This window comes from Taudactylus pleione, unplaced genomic scaffold (assembly GCF_031769625.1).
Source record: "Taudactylus pleione unplaced genomic scaffold, aTauple2 ptg000019l, whole genome shotgun sequence".
Classification (NCBI taxonomy): Eukaryota; Metazoa; Chordata; class Amphibia; order Anura; family Myobatrachidae; genus Taudactylus; species Taudactylus pleione.
This window is the reverse complement of record NW_028284421.1, coordinates 9934512-9961144: the sequence shown is the minus strand read 5'-3', so window position 1 is coordinate 9961144 and position 26633 is coordinate 9934512. Positions and strand designations below refer to the sequence as shown.

Genomic DNA, 26633 nt, shown 5'->3' with positions numbered 1-26633 from the left:
TTTTGACCCTGTCGATCTTCTGTACCTGTCGAACTTTTTACATGTCTAACTTTAGTGTGCCTGACTTTTGTCTGTGTCGAACTTTTATCCTTGTCTAACTATTAACTGTCTAACATCTGGTGTCTATCTAGACATTGTCTAACTAATTACTGTCTGTCTATAGTCCGGAACCCGGTGCTACCACCTCAGGAAGGGGTCGTGGTCTCGTCTGAACCCTGTCCCCGGCTCATGGTCAAACTTATCAATGGAGTGGTGGGGGGTGCAGGAGGTGTGGGCACGGGCAGTGTCAGCTCTCTCACTGTGACAGGAGCCGAGTGCTGCGCTTAATGCTACAGTGCAGCACCCCGGCTCCTGTCACTGAGGGGGAGCCTGCACCTTGGTGTCACCCCTCGGCGTCCCGCATCCCCCATGTAACGCCACTGCATATCCTTCTACCTGGCTCTATCCATACCTCCCTCCATCTAGTGGTGAAATGAAAGAAGCAAAGTCTGTTAAATAAAAAAAAATAAAATAGGATAAGTATCTGCTAAATAGTAACGTCAAAGGAGGAACCTAAACTACGATCAGCTCTAACTGGTTCTGTGTCTTATCAGCATACTCACTGTGCTTAACTATACAAAAACATTTTATTCATGCACAATATTCAAACATGGTTAACTATTATTAAGACATTGGTATGAATAAAAAAGAAAATAGAGAATATAAATAGAATGCAAAATAATTCATATTAAAGAGACACATTTGTAAGTAAACCTAAATCCAAACATTTTATTAATTCTAATTTTAGAAACATGACATTGCAGTCCTGTATATACAGATTTAGGAGAACCACACAGTTAGAATAATTGATATATAATTCTAAATCTCTGTTTGAAAAAATGAATTCTCTAACCGTTCCCCTGGTGTTTGCAAATCTTACTTGGAGTCAATCTGTGGTATTATCATTGGCAGGGGTAATGCATAAAATGGTGACTGCTCTAGCTCTAGGCAATCTATCCAATACCCAGTAAGTACTTAATTAATAATCACTGTTTAAACCGCAGCTCAGTAATATTCACTGCTAACTGTTTATAGTTATAGTTTCAGTATAATAGTGTGATATATAATGATCCCATGTTACAACGCAGATAAAGATAAAACCATTGCTCTAAAACAAGTCAGCTGATGAGTCAACCACTGGCTTCATTCTAAAGACTGGTACCTGACTTATCTATCATCTTAAACAGTGCATTATTCCAAAAAAAGGCAAAAACACTATGTTTAAATAAACTTTAATTGAATAAAATACTCCCAAACCCTTGTTTACCACTTTCTAAAACTTTCTAAAAAAATAGCAAAAACAAAACAGTTACTGCTAACCGGTTCCAGATAATCAAAGCTGGGAGTTTTTCAGTTCTTTTCTCTGGTCTGTTAGTCACAGGTGGTTTCCCACACTTGTTGCTGGTCATTGGCTGCACTTTGAAGGGGTCACCCATGGTAATTCTACAGAGTGTATGTATTTGCTCATATAAACATATTACAGTATGTCTCTGTTAGATTACAGTAAGTCACTGAATACTAATTGATGTATTTGCATCCATGGAAACCTTCAGTGTCTAATCAGAAATCCTCGTTGACTTTGGTTATCTAATTAGTTTTTTCATCCATGTGGGCCTTCTACAGGCATATGTAAAAATAAAAAAGTAAACAAAAGCATGAGGTAGTTGCCAAAAAGCTTTCACAGCAAATCAAAAGTAAACTGAAAACAATCTATTTATTGCTATTGGCACACTTTGCAATACAGTATATAACTTTTTTTGCAACATATTAAACATTATCCTGAGTGTATATTTGCCATGCCCCCTTTTGCAATTCTCCCCACACTTGGTGTCACCGCAGGGAGGGACGCCACTGGGTGCTTCAAGTACCTCAAGAAACTTTGCCATAAGACTGAGACACTGCTCAGAGACTAACAAGTTAAATTTCTCTCTCACTTAAATGTATTATTTTTACTGCAGTATTGGACAGATTAGCCAATTTAATAAGTGCATGCTAAAGTCAATACAATTATGCTGAACAAAAGATTAGGTAATTTTTTTGTTATTCCTTACCAAAAATGTTGCTAGTTTGAGGCCCATGGATACACTGCCAGGACAGAAGCACAAGTCTTCAAAGGGTGTTAAAATCATATTGACTTATTTCTGCCATTCCATTCTCCTACATTTGAAATGTTGTGACATGGAGCTGTGAGATTTATGTAGGGCTTCACATATTAGCATTACCCCCAAAACCAAGGCTCATCTGTATAAAATCCATTGTATTCACTGACCCATATGTAAAAATTATGCTCAGTTCTGCAAATAAAAAATATCATTGTGTGGTCGCTAGTGTATGGCACTATCTCCAATTTGATTTGAAGTTTATGGCAAAAAAAAATCCTGTCCGGTGGTTAGTACATGGAAGACTCTTTAATCTAGTGGCTAGTGTTTAAAGTGGATCTTTCTTGCCATGCTAAATCAATTTCCTTCTGTGTATACAATAAGACCAAGCAGTAAATTTTATATCCCTTTACATGTGCTTTGCTCAGAACATGTACTTGTCTTGTCTGAATCAATTATCTTGTTTTCTAGATTGTAAACTGTTATGGGCAGAGGGTTCCAGTCAGAATGACGACACCGGAATGTCAAGAGGTTCTGAATGTTGACAGTCAGAATGTCAACATGACCATAACATCGACAAGAAATAAGTCAACATTGATAAATGTCAACATCATTAAAAAATTTTGACATGTTCATAATGAAGAGATTTAACCATTATGTGGACAGTACATTTTTGTGTAATTTTTATTGGTATGTTGATATTTTAATGTTGACATTATGAACATGTTGGTATTTTAACCATATCAACATTTTGGATGTCGACATTCAGAGCCTGTCAACCTTCTGGTGTTGACATTTTGAATGTCTACTTTTCATAGCACACCCTGAGCAGGTTGTCTGTTATGCACCTTTAATTCTAATTTGTGATTATTTTGTGTTTTACTGTATGTCCCATTTTCATAGAGCTGTTGAATATCAGGGTGCTTTAACAATATAAAGGCCAACATAATCATCACTAAAATTCTTGTTTTTCAGTACAAGCATACAGTACTGGTACAGCCACCCTTGCAATCAGTATTTTCTATTCAAATGAAGGGCAAAGTGTTAACTAATAATATTTGAATCCATATACCCAGTAGGTAATTTTGCACCTTTACCGTTATTAATAAATGCCCCATGTATGTTTCCAGTGTGACCAGGGCTGGATTAAGGGCCACATGGGCCTAGGACTGAAAATTATCAAGAACGTAATGTGGGAAGTGGAGGAGAGGTGGCCAGAGCCATGTGGGCATGTATACCCCCTACATTATCAGCCTCATGTCGCCGTAAATATGTATACCTAAAGAAATGGCATCATTTTGTGAGGAATATAGAAATAAAATGTTAATATTTATGATTAATAGCTGATTGACTGGTCATAGAGGCGGCTGGTCGTCATGCTGTCATGGTGGTGCTTATTTTTATTTGTGGAATCCAGGGGCTATAGCCCCATCCCCCTATTGTTAATCTGGCCCCGTGGGTGACATTTCACAATTTCAACTCTTTTAAAAATGATACCAATTGCTAGGTGCTTTTGTAGGATTTTATTTCCTTGAGACAAACTACAGTATACTGTTGAATAAGATATGGAACCAGAAATGTCCAGATCAGCTCTTAGTAATACACAGAGCAAATGTCAGTCTAATATAACATTTATTGTCAGCCAAGTCGTTTTTCATAGGATAATTGCTCATGGAAGAAAAATGTTCTTAGCATATTTCTGCTAATCCTATGAAATGTTTTGCTGTATTTCCCTAGTTCTCACTTTAATACAGAATAACTAGTTTATCACAGATGCTTTTTTATTTTTAATCTAAAACGTGAACTTTTTCTAAAAGCACTGACACACAGCCTTTATGTTACTGTGATATAACTGCTTTATTATAGTTATATGATGGTTGGCCTGAGAGATTAGGGAGACGTCTAGTGAATAGATGTATGCCTTGGCAAAGTTTGAGCGTGTATTATATAAGTGTGAAAGTGTCTTGCCAAGTTTGGGTGTGTTTTGATACATGGAGTTTCTTTGAAAACATTACAATTTAGCTAAAAATAACAATACCACAGATAAAATACAATCCTAGTACTTCATGGAGTTATTTCATTCACTACATTCTACACATTTTACATCTACAGTAAGTGTATTACCAGTGGCAGTTATGGGACTGATTCTCAGTTGGACCAGTGACTTTTTTTTTTCTTTCACACATGCGGAATAGAGTCCGGGTGCACACAGAGTTGTAGTTGTAATTCAGGTGCACAGAGGATGTACGGTCTCAGAAATGTTTAAAAAATGTATTTGACGGTGACAGGGAGATGACTAAGACACACAGAGATATGGACGTGTTATGGGCGTGTCGTAGGTGTGACTCTGATAGTGGTTGCGTATATAGACGCAGAATCGTTCAGACGAATGATCTGCACCTGTCATTGGGCTTGTGCAAGTTTTGATGGTACAACTAATGGTGGCGTGTATGGACACTGAAAGTGGGCGTCTTCATAGGCAAACACAGGAGGGGTTTCCGGTTGCCTGGAAACCCCAGCCCAGACCATGATGACCACAATAGAAATAGCATATAATACTAAAATTGCATGTTTTTAAGATTCCCTCAGTGTCACAAATTAAGTAATTAGCACCACCTGGTGATCTTTTAAAATGTGTGAGCCAGTAATGAATACCCCTGTACACCAACTAGGAGATCTGGAAAACATGCACTGTTAGGGGTGCACTGATATAGTATTAATAATTGACCCTATAGTTTTGTTTATATTATAATGCACTATCCAGTGCATAAGGAGACCAATCTGTACATATATGTCCAGGGCAGTGATAGGTTCTTTTGCTGCTCCATCAGACTCCAGGATTTGTTCCAATGATCTGGAATGGAGCACACATCTGAAATGAAAACATTCACCTTCGCCTGGATGTCCCTACTGTCGCATATAATAGCATGCTGTGATCGCTGGTCCTATCTATGTCAGAATTATTGCATACACTATACTTTGTATGACGTACAGTATATTATAGCTGGTTAAGTGGTAATTATGCCCTTTTCATGAGCTGGCAACACTTGCTCTAATATTAGGCATTTGGAAACCCCTCTCTAGAAAGCCTGTGTTTGTAACTGGTCTCAGTCCTTGCACATTCAGACGCATGCTTGTACACCAGGGAAGGACTTGTAGCGCCATTTTCATATAGTCGCAGTAGGAACAATACCAGCAAAGACAGAGACATGACGGGGCTGTGTCCTACTCAGAATCAGGCTCTAAGTCTCAGGACACCGGGGTGGATGTACTATGGAGAAGTAATTAAGATATGCTGAAGATCACTTACCTGGTGAGAATTATGTGACAAATATTTACAATTTAAAATAAAAAATCTGTAATTCACTTTGTGGTCAGATATTATGATAATTGGCTGTTTATTGCAATCAGTGGTGGATTGTACAGTAAAATCTGCCACCTGCAGGGACTGCCTAGCATTGGCAGTGACTTCCCATTGGAAGTGCTCCCTGCTAATCACCTGATGGACAGGCACTCCCAGGGGGGGGGGGGGCTGCCAGTCTGGGCTGCAATTAGCAGAGAGAGCGCTTCCAATGGGAAGTCACTGCCACTGCTATAAAGGAAGCCCTGGCTTCTAGAGACTGTAGCCAATGTAGTGCCTAGAAACCTGGACTGCTTGTTAATTTGTGCGCATGTATGGAATCGTGATCGCACATTTCAGAGTGACAGAGAGAGCAGACAGCAAACCCCCCAGGAACAAGAAGTAGCTACCGTGCAACGGTGGATTTAAAGGATCTGGGGCCCTGAGATATGTTTATGTCATGGGTCCTCCCTATCCTACATATGAGATTTGACTATATACAGTACAGTATTAAATGTATGTTATGCTGATGAAATGACCAAAGAAATTAGATAGACAGCAGAGTGCCCTCAGGGTGAATGGAGTTATAGGCCCATCTATTGCCCAGGGGCCAGGTGTTTGTCCCATCCACCCTTTTTGTTGGCAGATGTGTCATAACACAACAAAGGTTAGGAAGTACTGCCCTATACACAGTGGAGGATATTTACAGAGTGCAACAGAGTAAGACATGCATCATTACTGAGAAAGGAAGAAGAGAGGCATTTTGCGTATGGAAGGTTTTCCTAGCAAGGTATGGTTTTGGTGCACTTTCATTATGCAGAGCAGGGCATCAGTAAAGGTGGGTACACACTATACAGATATATCTGCAGATGATGGTTGTTCATACACACTGAACGGCCATCATCTGTGTCTGGCTGCTGGTCCCGGTGGCCAGGGGGCGTGTCCCGGCGGGGGGCGTAACCCGCCCCCCTCCCCGCTGCTGCCACTGTGGGTGTAAGCGCAGTCTGCAGACCGCCAGTACACACCTGCCGATTAACAGATATGTCTGCAGACATATCAGTCCATCGGCTGTGCAGCACAGCCAATGCGATATGTCGGTGAACAACAACGTTGAGAGACATATCGCGGGTACACACTGGCCGACGGGCAGCAGACATATTGGCCGATCAATTGATCGGCCAATATATCTGTCAGTGTGTACCCAGCATTAGATTTCCTTTTATGGAGCCAGATTATTGGGTGAGATAAATGTATAGAGTGAGTGATTCCTGTTGTTTATATAATAACTTCTGTGTGCTTGTGTGTTGTCAGAGAAACACATATCCAGGCACACTACGGGCTCTATTTAAAATGTCAGTCTCTAGCAGTGGTACATTTCATTCTGTATCTCAGTGGGGATGTAGTTAGAATACCGACACACGGGAAGCTGACGGAATCCCGGTGTCGAAATCCCGACTTGGTACTAAAGATAGGAGTCCAAATACTGATGCCTATCTTTAGCCTGACGACGGAATCCCAACAGGCGGCTTCCTGAACGAAGGTAAGTGGGATCAGGGTTAGTGTTAGCCGCGGTGTGGGAGGGCTAGGTTTAGGCACCCCCGGGGGGATTTAGGGATTAGGCACCCACAGGAGAGGGTTAGGGTTAGGCTAGGGAAAGGGGGGTTAGGGTTAGGCACCACCATTGGGAGGTTAGGGTTAGGCATCCCACCCAGGAGTCTTATGTTTAGGGTGCGGGAAGGGGGGATAGCCTTAGGCACCCCCAGGGGGACTTAGGGTTAGGCACCCCTAAGGGAGGGTTAGGGGGAGAAGGCCGGGATTTCATACCCAACCCTCTCAGTGTTACAGTGCCGTAATTCATTACCAGCACCCACCATGTGCTGTCTCCCAATGTCCCATGCAAACCAGGTCCCCCTGCAAAGATTGAAGAAGTCCTTGCCTGTAGCGTGATGCCCTGGGAGTACATCAAATGCATAGGCAAGAGAGCCTATGCTTATTATTATTATTATTATTATTATTATTAATAATAATAATTGTATTTATATAGTGCTTTTCACCATCAGTCATCTTTGACTCTGAACTGTCCTTTGTTCCCCACATTCAATCTGTATCAAAATCATGTTACATACATCTAAAAAACATATCCAAAATTTGACCATATCTCACGCAATTCATGCACTCATTATTTCCCGCATTGACTATTGCAACAGTCTCCTTACTGGTCTTGCCAAAAACAGGCTTTCACCACTGCAGTCCATTATGAATGAATTAGGCTGATCTTCCCCGCCAAACGTTCGTCTGCTGCTCCGCTCTGTCTGTCCCTCCATTGGTTGCCGGTTTTCTACCATATTCAATACAAAATACTTTTACTTACACATAAGGCTATTAACCAAACCACGCCAACATACATCTCTTCACTCATCTCAAAATATCTCCCAACCCGACCTCTCCGCTCAACACAAGATCTGCGTCTCTCATCCCCATGCATTACTTACTCCCATTCATGCTTACAGGACTTTTTTCGGGCTGTACCCACTCTATGGAATGCCTTACCATGCACAATACGACTTTCCTCTAGTCTCCCTGAACACTCACCTCTTCAGGCAAGCTTATCAGATTTCAGAACCGCCCACATAACCTTCATATATTCCATGTCTAATTACATCCCCTTTCACAGTCCACACACAACCTCACACATCGTCTTTCTCTCACATCCTCATGACATTTGGCCGAAATTCCTGTGTAACTGGATCATGCAGCCAACCAAGAAACTGCATTCTGGCTAGACTAAAATGCGATATATAGCACCTATCCTTGTGTATCAATACCTATTTCCCTATAGATTGCAAGCTTGCGAGCAGGGCCTTCCTACCTATATAGCCATCTGTTATTACCCAGTTTTGTTCTATTAATGTTTCCAATTGTAAAGTGCAATGGAATATGCTGCTCTATATAAAAAAAATTTTAATAAATAAATAATAAAGTACAGGCATTTTATAATTAACAATGAACAGATGCACTTGATTTCATGTGTAAGATAATAAAGTTGAGCATCCTCAGTATATACTTTAACTTTCATCCATACTGCTCATATGCAAGATGGAAATTGTGTATGGGTGGTACTACTTTTGCTGAGAATTGCAGACAGGTAATCACAGCATTACACCATTCTGAAATGGCTTAAGCCATTTATCACTTTATTGTAATTAATTCTAATAAAGAAACCCCCTTATAATTCTAGATGAAATAACAACAGACAACAACTACTTGAATTAAAGGTCACAGTATTTATTAATTTATGACTGAATGAAACTCTGTAAAAGGGGTGGCCAAGAAAACGCTTCAGAATCAGCTCTAATCAAACTAAAGGATGGCTCAAAAAAAGGTCTTCCTATATATAAAGCTGGATACATACCTGGCCGACATATCAAATGATTGCTAAGTGTATACACACTTACCAATCGTTTAACCAATGTGTCTGCGCTGACATCACAACATTTAAATTGCCAGCCCAGTTGAGATGTCCATCACCAGCGGGTGGTCAGCGGGTCACCAGTTATGCCGATATATCTGCATCAGCTGTGCTAAAGGACAGATGCGAGATACCTTGTTCAGACATATTCATACCTCCCAACATTTGCTGGGAGGGAGTCGGGACCTGCAAGCCTAACCGGAGCGTGGTCAGATGACACACCTCCGTTTACATCACTAATGGGGCGTGCCCAGCATCTTTGAGATGCTGGGCAGCCCTCAGGCTTCCTCCCGTACTCTCAATAGATGCTGTTCGCATGCGCACAGCGTCTATTCTATCTCTGCATAGCAGAGCAGCGTGTATGCTTCCCCCAACTTCTCCCCCACCGCGGGACACTGCAGCCCACGGGCGAGACAGCGGAACAGTCCCAGAAAAACGGGACTGTCCCGCTAAATGCAGGACAGTTGGGAGGTATGCATATTGTCAATATATATATGGCAATGTTCAATGACATGGGCGATATATCTGTCAGTGTGTACCCAGCTTAACAACCACAAACATGCCCACTAAAAATCCCATAGGCTAAGGCCAACCAATAAACAACCACTACAACCTAAATCTACATAGTAACAGGGCTCCAATTACTAGCCAATTACACAAAATCAGGACTCTTACATACTGTAGTGTTACGCTTAGTCAGCTTTCGCCGACTCTTATGTTTTATATCTCAAAATGTGATAAACTCAGCTTATGGATGTTTCATAAATTAACAATCATAGGAGAAATAATTTGCTAGAAACCTGCTGTTAAATTGCCTGATGCAGTGATAACCCATTTTCAGGAAAAAACATGTGAAAACGGGGTTAACATTGCTTGATAAATAGATCACATAATGTTGGCTAAACTGAACAATATGTTTGAAAAAAATTGAAAAGGGGTGACATTTCATCATTATCATTATTATTATAATCCTATATTTATATGGCGCCATAAGGGTTCCGCAGTGCCCTTACAAAGTACATAAAAAATGAGGGAACAGGAAAACAGTGAGTTACAGTACAAAACATAGTAGTATTGTTGGACTTTGATGGGATCATGGATGTTTACACTTTTGCCCAGTGAACTTCTTCAATCTTTTTCCCACCTTCTGAGTAGAAGTGAGCGTTGAGGTGTGCTAGGGGGAAAATTAGGGCACAGCCGAGATGTTGCTCTGCGTGCTGTGAGTGCACTTCCACACACTACTGTAATAGCACTATCAGTTTTGATACATTTAATTCTAAAAATAAAACAACTGCATAATTGATAATACCAGCCTGTTACAGTATATTATGACTTGCTGCAATACATAAATTTGTATCTTCTGGAACATTGACTTATTGTGAACGTCTACATAATACAGAGCAGTTGTAGTAGTGGAGTAATGACATCTAGTGGCCATGTGGCTCAGTTGTGCTTACAAATTACAAAAAATTTCTAAATATGCTTATTATCCATGGCTGTAATGTGCCTTAGGACATTAAAATAATATTAATAATAATATATATAAAAAATTAATTATGTAAAATTTACTTAATGATTTCTTCTCCTGCATGTGTGGTGAGTGATGGCTTTCCCTGGATAATGTAGTTATACTGTATTTCTGTGGGAATGGAAATAGTCATGGTTAATAGTTATGCAGTAGGTAAATGTTATAGTTATGATTATAGTTATATTAGCAGTATAAATAATCAGTCAATAGTTAGTGTATTTAGCAGTCATTTGTATTAGTTGTAATATTGTTACCACTACTGTATAGTATAAATAATTGTATCATTAGTCTATGTCAGGGCTTAGAGCTATGAAGTGCTTACGTTCCTCAACCAAAGCAGTTCTCTGTGTGATAAAGCCAGAGCCCTTTGTCTCTGTGTGATCAGCATAGACATATAAATAACACCTGGAGATGAGTTTTACAGTTTCCCACTATACAGATGACCTCATACACCTAGCCCCAATATGCCATGTGGCGTGAGACACTTGGCAAGAGTGAGCTGCCAGTTCCACTGCGACTCAGCTTATGCAAAGTGTCTTTATCACGACAAACCACTTTACGAGACTGCACTGATTAAATTTCTATGCAACACTTGTATATGTGTTTATGAGTGAGTCTGTATACAAAGCACAGTGCCCCTTGGCATGGAGAAAAGCTGTGGTCATGACATCGCATCACTACATATACAGATTCATACTCAGTTGCACACTATATCTCCCAACATTTTGGGCTTTGAATTCAGGAGCCCCGCACACTCAATAGGTCATGCCCCCTGGAGGATGATGTTTTGGGAATGTGACAGCCTCATTTTTACATCATGCTGGGAGCAAGCCTTGCACTTCTACAGCTGCTAGGCTGCCCCCAGCCTCCTCCCTGCATAGAATGGACACAGACAGCATCCATTCATTGTCACCAGCACCACTGCTCTGCTCAATCCCCCAACTTCCTGACTGTCCGTGGAACACTGTCCCCTGTGGGTGGCACAGCAGGATAATCCTCGAAAAGCAGGACTGTCCTGCTAAAATTGGAAAGTATGTCACACAGATATAGAAGTGTTGCATATCAATTTAATCAGTACAGTCTCTTAAAGTGGTTTGTCACATCCATGTGTGACTAAGGGGTCTATTTACTAAGCAGTATTAGGAGACAGAGTGAAAGTGATAAGAAAGTGATAAGGTACCAGCCAGTCAGCTCCCAACTGTCATTTTTCAAACACAGCCTGTGAGATGACAGTTGGGAGCTGATTGGCTGGCACCTTATCACTTTCTTATCACTTTTCACTCTGTCTCCTAACACTGCTTAGTAAATAGACCCCTAAGATTCTTAGCGCAAGCTGAATCAGATGGGATCTGGCACACCACAAGGGCTGTTTGGCGCGACTGCATCAATAGTGTATGAAGTCACATCTGTGAACGTACAGTATATAAGAATTCCTATACCCATCAGCCACTCTATAGCCCTGTATTGTTACTGTTCTGTTTGCACTGACTTAATACTAGACTTTCTATACACTTCTTTCACACCTTGTTGACCTGTCATACTGAGTTAATTGGTAAGTGCAGTTGATGCCCTCCTAACCTGTCACAAACAAGGTCTTCAATGTGGGCTGACCCACCATTAGCCTATGACAATGTGTGCTTATCAGAGCAATTTCCACTCATAGGTCTGTTCATTAGGATGAAAGAAGTCACCAATTTTTTAATAGTTAATTCTCTAATTCAGCAAAAAGTTAATTTGAACAAATATAATAACATTACCAATTACATTTTCACTGGATACATTTGTGTTTTTCTGTTGCTTAATTCATCACAAACACTATGCTCCATTCTTTACTTAGAATTGAAATTTGAAGTGTACTCAAATGGGAATGATTTTTAAAATATGCCTAAAGGAATTTATCTTAATCCCTAGGAAATGGGGCTCTGAAGTGTGAGCTGACATGCAGGGCAATGGGCTACAGGTTCTACGTAAGGCAAGCTGAAAAGGTAATAGATGGAACGCCATGTGGCTTAAACGGAACAGCTGTTTGTGTATCTGGCCAATGCAAGGTAAGCAAATCTTTGTTACTTTGCAGAGCCACATGTTTATTTATCTATGAAGGTCTGTGCTATACAGATTGTGTCTCTGGTTACATTAAGACTAATACAATAAGGCAGTCATATATATATATATATATATATATATATGTATATATTTTTTTTTTTTATTTTTTTTTGACTTTGAGGAATGCTGTTTTTAAGTTTTTAGTTGAGTCAATAACTTCATTTTTATGGCAAGGTGTAGACATGGGACATTGGCATTAATGTTTTGCAAACATCGATGTTTTGTGGTCTGTATCCAATGTTTTTTTTCCGATTGATGGTGAGAGGATGTTTTCCACTATTGATGACTTTGTTGACAATGGGCCTGATTCAGACCCACTCGCGAGCGGCTGTCCGCTCGCAAGTGGGTCGATGTTATGGACTGAGCATGCGCACGACGGAGGGAGCTCCGTCGTGCGCATGCGCCAGACGCGACGAGCGAAGGAAAGTCCTTCGCTCGTTGTGTCCGATCAAAGGGGGCGTGCTGTCAATGTTGATTGACAGCACGCCCCCTTTGGTAGGCGTTCTGGGGGCGTGCCTCTTTGACGGGGGCGTTCCCACGGGAACGCCTCCCGTCAAAAGCCGGCCCACTGACATCACTAGTGATGTCAGTGGGAGTGATTTTGGCTCTGATAGAGCCAAAATCACTCCGGAGCTTGCGGTTGAAAACCTCAACCGCAGGCTACGGCTCGCAATTTCGATGGTCGCGATGGTCACGACCATCGCGGCCATCAAAATGCACGCTCGTATAGCCTGTGGGTGGTGACCCACAGCTATACGAGTGTCCAGGAGGACGCTCCATTTTCATGGAGCCCGGCCCTCATTCAGAGCGTGCGCTCTGCTCAGAGCGTACGGCTCTGAATGAGGGCCAATGTTTGTTTATATTCTAGTGCCCAGTATTTGTGAAGACAGCGACTTGCTGGAATACAACATAGAAGCCTTGATTCAGAGGTGCACAATAATGCAGCCGCGAATGCATCTTTAGCTGCTGTGTGATTGTGTTTTTATGCAAATGCCTCAGCCGGGATTCATACAGAGATGCCCACCGGCTGTGGTGCTGCTCTGCCACTGTGCACCATCATATTTACCACTGGAGATTGCACCAGCTTTTTAGCAGGTGCAATTTCTCTGTTTAAATATGGCTGTCGGGGCAAGTGCACTATCCCTGACACTCTTGTGACACACACACATCTGATTATCCAACCCCTAGTTACCACCCAGAAAAGTCTCTCTCTGAGTCCAAAATTGTACTGTGGCTTTCGGTGGTAATCATCAAGATACATTTGGCTGCTTGTGTCCAAAACATTGGCTGCTTATTCCAACAATGACACTGACTCCACCTCTGAAACAGTCCCAGAACCGCTGCAAACATCGACGTTTAGCGATCAATGACCAATGTTTTTTCCATTGATTGCAATAAGCCAGTGGTTTCCCACCATCAATGGCCATGCACTGATGGTAACATCTAAGGTAACATAGATGTTATGACTTCGATTTCAAATTCTTGGTGTTGAATACTTCTTTCTACCAGGTGTTGTGATGTTGCATAAAATAATAGGTTCCAATCAAATGAACTAAAGAATTAGTAAATTATTACTTAGTTAATAGATCAAGCTCTGACTGAGAGAGTGCACTTCTCCCAGGGTTAGAATGCAGTAACTAACAAGTTGTCATATCTGTAACATAGATTTTATACCTTCATTACAATCCACTGACATCACACTTCCCAGAATATACATTATGCAAGCATTTAATGACATTTGGCATGGTCAAATATAACATTTATCAGATAACTATGGAATTATGTAGAATATAATGTTCTCTATAAAGTAAGCTGGGCATCACTGAATCATAACCCTTATTCAACTAGAAATTGTTTAGAATCTGTGTTCATCCATCACTAAATTATCATATATAATAACTTATTGAAAATGTCTGTAAATATATAATTAGAAATTTTAAACCAAGCCGCTAATAGGTGGTTATCTTCCAACATCTATGTTTCATCTGTTGAAAGTACTGGGGAACAAATCAATCTATTTCTACACTGACATTTAGACAGGGCCGTAACTAGGGTAGTGCGACCAGTGCCATGGCACAGGGCACCGCAGGGCAGGGGGCGCTGTTTGGACCTGCAATTTTCCTGTTTATTATCATTCTCACTTGTAGCTTCCTCTTCTTTTATCCCCAGCATCTCCTGGCCTCCCTTCTTTCCCTATTTAAAAAATGGGGGAGTGCCAATGATCTCTCTGGCACAGGGTACAAAAAAATCTAGTTACAGCTCTGCATTTAGAACTCCTTTGAAATTAAGCACCCAAAGAATCTGCTGTCTATTCCCCTGCTTATTGGGTCACAGAGAACACATTTTCCTGGGATAGACAATACAATTTGTTAGAAGCTTAATTTCTAGTATAGATGCCTATTCAAATTGATAAAATAAATAAATAAAAATATTCCTCTGTTGATGATAAAATTATTTAAAAAAACAAAAACATTTTTACTCCTGTTTATGATGCATTGAGAGCTCAGACCACTATCCAGCAAGCAGAATAGATTGTATCGTTTTTGTGATGAAGGAAGTAAAAGATAAATATTTGTTTGTCCATAGAATAAAGCCATTAGTAAACTAAATATGTAGATTGGGAGGTAGACTGCTTGGCTCAATCTGCTTTAACAGTAGAGTTTTCTGATTATTGTAAAGAGAGTGTAACTATCAACTGACAGTGTTATCCAGATGTCCCTTATCCATATATCCTATGTGAAAATTGACATTAGAAATAAGGCAAAATGATTACAGGTCATTTAAGGGGTCTACTCCTTGAATGGTATTTGTTAAGCCGGAAAGATGAATAATTTGGAAGAAAAGAGGTATAGAGAGGTTTGAATGCATGATAAATAATTGAGCAAACATGATGGAGAAATAACATTGCATTGTACTAACCCATGACCAGTTGATAAACAGGCTTCGGTATAATGTGAGGGTATGCAAACAGAATTCACTGCATGAAATGCCTGCTTGTATCCCAGTTTCTAAACAGCTGGAAATGGGACTCTGGCTCCCCTAGACTGTTGTTATTGTGTCTTGTCTATTCACAGCTGCATTCTATCAGAATAATGGGAATCACGCAGCTGTCATTGTATGTTGTTGGTCTCCATCAGACAAGTCCTGCGATGACCCGCATGGCTGATCAGTTATGGGTGCAGTGCTGTACAGTATGACTAGCAAGACCAATTTGAAAACATCAATATTTAGCTCTTTGAAATGATGTTTAGCAGCCCTTATTGTCATAGCCTGCAGGCTTACCAATACTCAGCGGATCTCTGGTCTAGTGGACAGTGGTATCGTAAACATTATTATTAATGTATTGTAAATTTAAAATGCAAATTTGATCAATTTTATCATTATTAAATATTCCAGTAAAGTGAAAATTCACTAGCGGTATAATATAGCAATTTTTAATGCATTCCCTCTATATTGCTGGCAGCCAAATGTTGTTACATCTCTTGGAAATGAAGAGATGCTCAGTTGGAGAGAGAGGACCATAAATGAGATTATATGAAAATATTTGTTTCCTTTCTAATTATAATAAGAAATGCCCATTCCCTGTGCCAGCCAGTTTCAGGAAACGGCACAATGAGTAAAATGCTTTGATTCTAGAAGGTTCTCATTGTATTATAGAATATATTCCAGTTGAATAGTTTCATGGATTGTGTTAGTATAATAATAGTATTACTTATATATATATGTAAGTTACACATCGAAGAAACTCCCAATATTTTCAACGTGGATGAATATTAACACTTTGTAATGTCCTTTCTAACATCCTGCATTAGTGCAGGTGAAATAGAACTTGTATTTCCACAAATAGCATTATTATGACATTATACAGTATTCTTAGGTTACTGCACATTCGTCTAAAGGCTATTACTTGATCTGAATCGGCACCAACCGTTTCCATATGGACATTGTATTTGTTGTAAATATTTCAGCAGATAACACTTACACAATCACTGACACATGATTCAGTTTCCATTTCATTCACCTTGCAAAGTAAATGTTTTTTTGTAGTCTTCTCTGTACATCCACACACTGCCATAATGAATTTGTAATAATGGGAGCTGTCTGTCAATGCAGCCATTATCTGTAAGGGTATGCCTGGAGCTGAACGAGTGAAATACCGATGTGGTATGGCATATGGATTACCTGTGTAAACAATGGAATTACAGAAGGGGGGGATGTATGTGTTATGGGACAGGCATTCCTTCAGCACCACACTCATGTGATCATAACTTCAAGGATCTGGTTATTCTCTATTTTCAGCTGATCTGCAGGACACTGGTATTTTCTAATACATCAGTGGTGGTATTTAACATGCATGTACTGTATATCTTCCCTTACATAATCATATAGTTTGCAGTCTATAAACCGTTATTTTAGTTTTTAATCTCATTTATAAAACTATTTGAATTCAATTTGAAAGCAATTCAAAAAAGGTACATCAAGCACGGAATCGGTATGCACCCATGTACCCAAGGGTACATCAAGCACGGAATCGGTATGCACCCATGTCGGGCAGCCGACAGCGGCTGCCCGACATGGGTGAAAATCCTGATCGTCCCTAAGGTAAGTATTGACTAACCTAATCCCCTACCCTAACCCTCTCTTAGGGGTGCCTAACCCTAACTTTCCCCCCAGTGCCTAAACCTAACCCCCCCTTTCCCGGCCGCCTAAACCCTTCTTCCCCCGGTTGGGTGCCTAACCCTAACCGCACCTTGCCTTAGCCTAAACCTAACCTCCCGGGGGGTTGCCTAACCCTAAATCCCCTCGGGAACCCCAAACCTAAAGCGCGGCTATCCGCGCTCGGCGTCCCTTCGATCGGGATGCCGGGCACCGGTCTCCCGGCGCTGGTAAAATGACAGGCTTCTAGATTTAGATGCCTGTCATTTAACCCTCACCGGGATTAAGCAGTCAGGAAGCCGGCTGTCGGGATTAGGTCCGCCGGCTTCTCGACTGCATACCTCAAGCACATGTATTATTATGTATTATGTATGAATGTATGTATGTATGAATGTACAGTAGTTTTTATAAAGAAAAAGGTTAGTGACCATGGACTTAGTACAGTTCCCATTGTTACATCTGTGTCCCTAAAGCTACATCTATATACAGTAGCAGGTTTTGACTGGAATGTGTTAGTCCTATGTATGTGCTGTATGTGCCCAATAGCACTGTGTCTGTCCCATTTGGCTAAACATGTTTGTGTCCATATTGACAGCTTGCAGTCTACAGATACTTTTTTGTTAACATTAGCTAAAGGGAAAAATGGAATCATAATACAACAATCATAGTAGTGCCAAACACAATGACTGACTGATGTAGCCTATTTATATACTGCAGGCTCATGGATACATTCTGCATAATGTGGTCTCTGCTGACCTCTACTGATCATTATATTGCATGTTCATGTACAAAATAACATTCTTTTTGACTGATGTTAAACAGCACTGATGTATTATATTTGGATAAAAGTATTTTTCAAACATGGTTTAAATTATGGTTAATAATGTGGCTCTTTTTTTTAGGGATTTATAACCTCTTGTGAAGTATTTTTTTCTCTTATATTAGCTGTGGGACCATGTCACTAAGTAAGAAACTACATAGATGTAACTTGTGGATAACTCACCAATAAGGCAACACTGGAGATACACGTATTATGTTATGACATTCTTATTATCTAACACGTGCTGTAGACGTGTCAATGGAACGCGCGTTTTGTCTTTGCCCCTAATGTATTTGTAAACACGACATAAATGAATTATAGTCCACCCACATACTTAGCAATGATCTCTAACTTTATTTCTTTCTAAATTATTAATATCTTTTGCATAATTTTTCGTAACAGATAGAATTTCCATCACATTTCATGGTTTAACCTACAAGCTAAGTTTTGTTGTTTTTTTATTTCTGTCATAAATCAGTGACTTTAGGGCCGCAAATAGGCCTCAACAGATTGCTCTACCTGAGTCCTGACAGCAGGTAATCTGTTCTTCTACCACTAGCATTATCCCTTCTGTTAGGTAGCCATAGTCATGTGACGGGCTGCAGGCAAAACCGAAAATTCTAGAGTTTCCTGGCAGATATACCCACATCAATGATCACTAGCTATGGTATGGCGGATTATGCAAGGTGTCATGTAATGTGACTAGAAGAGGCCATTGGCATTATTGGGGCAGCTGGATTATACATTGAGTGCTGAACATATATTGGGATGGGGATTTTGGGGTCTATTTATCAAGCAGTGAAAAGTGTGGAGAAGTTGCCCATAGCAACCAATCAGCTTTGAAGTAGCATTTATAAAGTACAGTCTATAAAATAATAGGTAGGAGCTGATTGGTTGCTATGGGCAACTTCTCCACTGCTCCATTTCTCCACACTTTTCACTGCTTGATAAATAGATCCCATAATGTATTGTGCTAAATGGGTCATCATTATTGGGATAAGTACAGTGTGACTGTAATTTGTGCGCTGAGGTTTTAGAGCAATAAAGAGCCTGATTCATAGATGGACGCTACAGACACAAGTGCTGCATCTTTGTACACAGTGGCTTTGCAAAAGTATCCTAATGCTGCTAGTGTCAAAAGACGCCTACTGCCAGTATTGTAGAACCAAGGGCTGCATCCAAAGACACAGCATCGGATCTACATCGCAACCATCGGTTGCTGCATCGGCCATCTAAGTGAGCCTAAGGCTACTCAGAATGGCCATCTCATCTTCGCTGCCGAGGCTAGTAAATCTGCATTGGAAAACGCAGTCACTGTCCTCAGCACTCCCACAAAACACTGGCGACATGCCTACATTTTGGGAAACTGTCCCTAGCTCCACCCTGGAATGCCTACAGCCTGACAATCAGGCTGCGGCCTCCAGGGCACTGCGAGCGCCGTTGCAGGAGGAGATCTGCACATGTGCAGTGCGGCTGATGTGCATGCGCAGGTCTCAAACCATTGGAGATGTACGTGAATATCAGAGTTCTGTACATCTCTGAATTAAGCCAAAAATTAAAATTTGCTCAAATTCTGTGACTGGGAGAGCGTTAACGGGATGGATATTGTATTTAAGTATTATAGTTTACACCATCATTATTTTTTAAAGTACTGTGGCTCTAATACTACTACTAATATTTTTTTAGTTAGTTTAAAAGGGCTATGAAATTGCTACCAGCTGCAGAAAATAAGATTGTTCAGTTTTAATTATACGTTTTCCACCCATTGGCCCTGATTTTTGGTCCCAAACCCCTTGTTCTGTGTTGGGTTTTAGAGATTTTAATAGTTAAGGGAATGGGGAACAGGATTAGTTTTTACCATACATGTAGTGAATTACGTTTATGAATCCCGGTTTTATCAAACAGTGGTTGGAAGGGTTACTTGCAGGGATATGAATATGGGCATGACTTCATTACAACCCAGTGTTCGAGGTAATCCTAGTCCATCACATAAAGCATAGGAGTGTTTCCTATCATTTTTGTGTTTTACAAATGAAACTATATGGGGTCTATTCATCATCACTAAATTTATACAAAATCTGGTGAAAATTAAAATTTTCATGTAATTTTGTATAAATTAAGTGTCAGGCTTATTCCTGTAACACAGGAGATATCACTCATAGCTCCTGGTTACAAATCTGCTCCAATAATTTCCACAGTCCCCAAACTTTAGTATGGGGATGTAGAAATGTGATTCATCAAGTTCCGAAAACTGTATGTCACCCTGAGATGGTGTACAGCCCCCGAATATCTCCACAAGCTTCTGTTTACATGGCAGCTTGTGCAATGTAGGATCTTTTCCAATCCCTCCCACTGTGTTCTGGCTGCCTGTGGCTGCCAGCTCCACCCCCGTCCCTCCTCTCGGCTCCATTGCACCGACTGCCACATGAGAGAAGTCTTCATGGTGGGTGTCAGCTCTTCGGCATGTGCAGCTTGAAGACAGGCTGTAAAGAGTCTACGAAGACCAGAGCAGCAGGAGAAAAGTCTCTCGCTTCTGTAAAGCTGACTCCGCAGAAAGATTAGTTTTTCGGAAGTGATACTTTAGTTAATGAGGCATGATAGATTACAGGTGAGTTCATCTATTTTGCTGGGTTAGTATTTATCACACTTGCTACCACAGACAGAAATCCTCAAAATATGACCTGTGTGACAGAACTGAGATTTTGGTGATTCGTATGGGAACCCCTTGACGGTCTAATGATGCTTCTCCTCATGAAGGTCACTGTAGTAAGTATTATATATAATTTGAAGAATTCTGAGCAGATCAAGTTATATAGATATCCTGAAGAGGTACAGTAGCAGACTGAATAACACTGGAGTGAGTGCCAGAAGCACGACAAAGTCAGTATACAGAAGGGCTGGACTATAGGTAGTACAGCAGAGGCAGAATGCTGCTGATATAAGATTTAGGTACTATGAACACTGGAGGCAAACTGCAGATAGTGTAACTGTAAACACTGAGTGCTATGCACCCTGGAGACAAACTGCAGATAGAATTGGAATTCAGCACTGTGCAAAATTGAAGCAGACTGCAGGTGATGATTAAAGCTGCTGGGGAGTAATACACAATGAAAGCACGCTGCAGGTGATGTTTAAATCTGAATGCTTTATAGCAATACAGGAGACAGGTGACTGGATCAGGAGCATACTGCAAATGGAGCTAAGAGACTGATCTTCAGGGAAGAAAAGTTGTTCTGGCAATGATCACAGTGCAAGTTTAGGTTTAAATAGGGTTCACTGAGCGCTGATAGGCTGATGAGCAGAGCAGATGACTAATGCTGCTGGACTCTGGTTGGTCAGCGCAGTCAGGTGATCGCAACCAAGATGGAGGCGCCCATGCTCCTCAAATGTGGGGAATAAATCAGGAAGAGAATGCCAACCACCATGCTGGTTAGCATGCTGGGCTGGATTGGTCATCTGGCACTTCTGGCAAATGCCAGAAGGGCCAATGGCCTGATGGGCCGATCCGGTGTTAAACCCTAACCAAACAGCTCCACCTTCCGGCGCTGCTCAGCCGGGATACTAAAAGACAGGGGCTTGCCACTAGGCCAGGCCCCCGTGACTTGCGCACGCCCCCGTGAGACAGAACCACGCCCCTTTTGTGGTGAGGCCATGCCCCTTTTGCGAACGCACCTGCAGAGACTGCCAGGGTTAACTGGAGCCACAGTCCCTCCCTGTTATCAAATACAGTTCTCAGAGATGCCACCTGCAGCCAGGAGGGACATGGATGGCTGTGATGTGACAACGCTGGACCCGGTAATGGGGACTAGAAACTCGATGTTTGACTACCTGTTGGGAACACTTGATGGTTGAGGTTGAGAGCCATTGAACTAGACCAGGAGTTCTCAACCCTAATCAAATAGCAGTTCATAAACCTTTAAAGGGTTTGCTCACTTCTTGGATAATCCCCTTCCCCATTATTATATCCTGAAGCAGGCAGCAGGATCACTCTGCCCCCTGCTCATTAATCCAACGCAGTATATAACTGATGGAAATATTAGACTTACAAACTATAATCACCAACACTTAAGTAATTACACTTAAATTATTTTAGAGAATATTATAAAGAAAGATTTGTACAGATACATTTTTGTAATCCATTGAACACTATCCTACATTTAAGAATCATGGTCAATATATGCATGTCTAGTATTCAGTAGTTGCCTTATTACTAATATAACCTAGCAGAATGTGAAAGGCACAGCAGGATGCTATTCAGTTCTACCTCTGTTTTTAACCTTAATGGCATAATGTTATTTTGAAATGTAATAAATTTCAATATCTTTAGCTATTCCCCAGAAATATGTCCTGTGATCCATAGAAAAAGAATAGTACATTTATGATTTTAGTGGAGAAATTGACAATACTTAATTGACAGTTTCTTTCCAAGAGGCAGTCATAAGGGCTGTCAATCTTGCTGGCTGTATAATATGTCTTTGCTACAAGTTATCATTAGTGTATCTGAACACGTTTCGTTCTGTCACATTACAAAAATTTTTTGTGGTACTATACAGCAAATAACAATGTAACCTGTTGTAGTGTCTAAAGCTTTCTTCTTTTTTTATATACTGTATATATTTAGCTTTTTACTACATTATTATTTTGTCACTTACTTTTATATGTTAGATTTCTTAAGAAAAATAAAATAAAAGCCTAATACAAGAAAAAAAGCTTTTTTAAGCGGCGTCAAGCATTCTTTTTCTAACTGCTTACAATTACTTGTCTTTGATTGCCAAGAAAATGACTGTTGTCTCCTCTGTAAGTTTTAAGGCCCCCGTACACGGTGCGATATGCGCCTTGCGATGCTACTTCCGATCCAACGGCCGACATATCGGGTGGTCCCCACACACGGAGCGATCGGGTGGCCAACCACCCGATATGCCGGTACCCCACTCCCCCACCCGCATAACACTGCATTGGATCGTACATCGCTGCCCCTGATCAACTGAACATGCAGAAAAATCTGGAGGAGCGATGTACGATCCCACGGGAGCGCGCACTGGCCGATATCATAGCCACACACGGAACGATATAGCAGCGATATCGTTCCAATCCATCGGACCGGCTGCTATATCGCACATATGTGTATGGGGGCCTTTAGACTTCACTCCAACATTTCTTGTATTTGATATGTTATTGTAATACTTGTAGAATTTAAAAGAGCATAATTCTTACAGATAAATGAAAATAATTGAAAAATATGGAGTAATCTCAAAGTGATTGGGTTTATTATTTAGTAAACCAGTATAATCTAATATGGCACTTTCGTAGGTTGTAGTAGCGCAAGCAGTAATTTCTTATACAATGTGGTCATATACAGGAAGACTGTTTCTGATGTGTTTATGTTGTATAATAAAGGTTATAATAGTACAAATTGTATGCACCTGTTCATTAGCACAATGTGCTGTGTTAGGAGATATTCTCATACAATGGAAGATGACACTAGTGGAGCTTGACGCTGTGGCTTGAAGCACAGTACTGGAAGAGGTCCAGGTCCTCCACATTCAAACTACATAGTTCCAGAATAACCATAACAAGAGATAAAGTGAGATTGTGGTGATGGTCCAGCTGTATATGCAAATATACTTGTATAGACTGCCTTTGCAGTTTCTTCCAAAATAGTTGGGGTCAGGGGCATCTTTAGAGAGGAGGAGAGGAGGAGGCCCGAGTGCATCCCCCATCATGGGCCCCCTCCTCTCACTCTGGTGTCCGGCAGTCGACTGACGCGGCTGGCCGGACACCGCAGAATCAATAGACTCTGGGCACTAGAGTGTGCCCAGGCTCTATTGTGCAGATCGCCGGGGAAATGGCGTGGCTGCCATTTTTCCGGCGATCTTCTCTCAGAGCATGTGCAAAACACCGGAAAAATGGCCACGGCGGCCATTTTCCGGCATTTGAACAGCGCTGGCAGACCTGACGGACTTCGGAGAGGTAAGTATGACAAAGTATGGGTGCAGGGTGTGCGGTGCGGGCCCCCCTGGATCTAGGGGGCCAGTGTGCACCGCACACCCTGCACCCATTATAGATACGCCCCTGGTTGCTGTATGAAATTGTATGTTAGTGCACTGAAAGTGAGGAACCCACTAATATTTTTTTTTAAATATAAGCTCAAATCTGATTATAGTGGTAGGAGTTTTATAGACACACAAAAGCATGGAGAAGAGGAAGTTTGGTTCTGCACCATTATGGGTCCATAGAAGTTTTAATTCACCACTGGTCTAATCTTTTCCTTAGTCCCCATATTCCTTTAATGGGCTTCTTTACAATCCCAAAGTCAACCACTTCCATTTGACAGCTGGACTCTGCTAAGCTTGCCTTTTGCTAGGTAAGGCCCTCGCACCAAAACAGCGTTCTTATAAGGTCTGATGAATTGTATTCAAATGTTGATACAGTAACTGACAATTACTCTCCAGATTCTAAACTATACACGTTGTTATAGATCAGCAATAGGCAGCCCACATTGGTCTGTCCTCTAAGCCTCAAAATGGTTGCACATTGCTCTTAGGAGAAGATGTACACAACTAACTAAGGGCCATATTCAATTAGAGGCGGAAAGTCGGACAGGCGCAACCTTTTTGACTTTTTGCCTCTAATTGAATACGGCCCTAAAGAGGAAAAGTGGAGAAGTTAACCAATCAGCTTCTACAAATCATTTTATAGAATGCACATGATAAATGATAGCTAGAAGCTTTTAGCAATTTCTCAACTTTTCCTCTTTAAAAGTTTTGATACATCACCCCTTTAATCTTAGTAGTAGATTAAATGAATACATTTGATAATGAAAGAGGTCCCTATCTGTAATAATATCAGCAGGCCTTTCAAACCAGCACTATGAGCTATAACAAAAAAATATGACAACAATACAGGAAGCAGCAGGGCACTGCGAGTGAAGACTTGGAGGGACACATGCTGCCCATTACTGTTATAGGTGCATCATTGATACAAGTATTAAGGCAGCCAGTACATTGAAAATTATATTTCTGAAAACTGTTGCTTAAGAAACTGCCAAAACAGATGCTGGAACGTGTAGCAATCAATCATATTTTAAATATAGTTTATTTAAAGAATACAAACTACTGATTGGTTGCCATGGGTTACCTAGGTTACCTTTTTGCAGTTACACTAGCTTGCACAATTTTCTCCCAATAGGTTTTGTGTTCCAAACCATTACAATAAAAGTACATTGTTTGTGTTCTGTACAATTAAATAATGTTTGTAGCATCGTAAAACAATCCTACATTATCCTTGAAAAGTCTATGCGAACTTCCAAAGAAAAATATCAGTGACGAGCATTTGTCAACAGTTGTGTAATTGCAAGAGCACTTTGTTTTAAAGCTGATGATCTATGCATAATATAATATGAATCTGTAAATACACAGTGTTTACTTTTAACTTCTATCCATATGTACCTTATAATTGACTATAGAAATTGATGTGATTAATAGAAACAGCTCCCAAATTATGTTCCCTTAAAAAGTAATTTTCTGATGCACAAACTTTCATATTTGTATTAAATATATCCAGATATCCTGTACTTTGCAGCTAATAATGTTCATAAAATCTATGCCAGTGCAAATTTGTTTTGCTTAGAAAATGTTACAAAGTGATGAAATTAGGTCGGCAATATAGCTTCACATGGAATACAGAATTAAAATATTAATATATCTTGAGAAGAAAAATAATCAATCAATTAAGGTGGATTCAGCAGAGCCGCATAAATATTCTTATGAAGTGTAGAAAAACTGCACTGGGAATTCAGCACTCAGGTAATATTAATATATCTGCAGGAGCAAGATAAACAGCCCATTTGGTTTAGCATCACCATATATATATATATATTTCTGCATGATCTCTAAATCAGCCCAAATAATCCCATTCTCTTTAGCAGTAATTTCTTTTTCTAAAGTATTACATCATCTCATATGCTTCATTCTGTACTTCTTGCTGTCTTCCAGAAATAATGACTTCAATATATTTGGTCATAAAATTGCAATCAATTTCTTTAGCATAAGAACAAAGAACAATTATTTTTGGTATATATAATACTTTGTGAACCACTTTCTCGATACCCTGGGAAGAGGGTTTAAAAATGCAAAGATATGAGGTGGAAAACAAAAGCAGAAACATATTTATATTTAACTTTTGTTTTTTCATTATATACTTACAGTTTTGTTATTATGTAATGTATATCTACAAACCATTAACTGCTACTTACAGGAAAGGATGTGTCATATAAAGACAAATAATTAATAACTAGAGATGTGCGCTGACCCTAGTGTTTTGGTTTTGATATTGGATCTGGATTCATCTTCGTGTTTTGGTTTTGCAAAACCACCAATTGTTTTGGTTTTGGATCTGTATTTTTTTATTCCCCCAATACAGCTAAAAATTATGCAATTTGGGCCTGTTTGTGTTCCTACAGTATTATTAACCTCAATAACATTCATTTCCAGTCAATTTTGATCACCTCACTGTTCACCAGTATTGTCCAAGGGTGGCTAAACTAAGCAACAGAGCAGCGGAACAAACACACGGTAGTT

General features: G+C 40.4%; 1 protein-coding gene across 1 annotated transcript in view; it reads left to right on the top strand.

The window, feature by feature from the left end:
- THSD4 (thrombospondin type 1 domain containing 4) overlaps positions 1–26633 on the top strand; it is an 898709-nt gene that overhangs the window by 423205 nt on the left and 448871 nt on the right. Inside the window, exon 7 of the mRNA XM_088445395.1 lies at positions 12387–12523. Coding sequence (XP_088301521.1) covers positions 12387–12523 — 137 coding nt within the window. The remainder of the gene's footprint in view (positions 1–12386; positions 12524–26633) is intronic.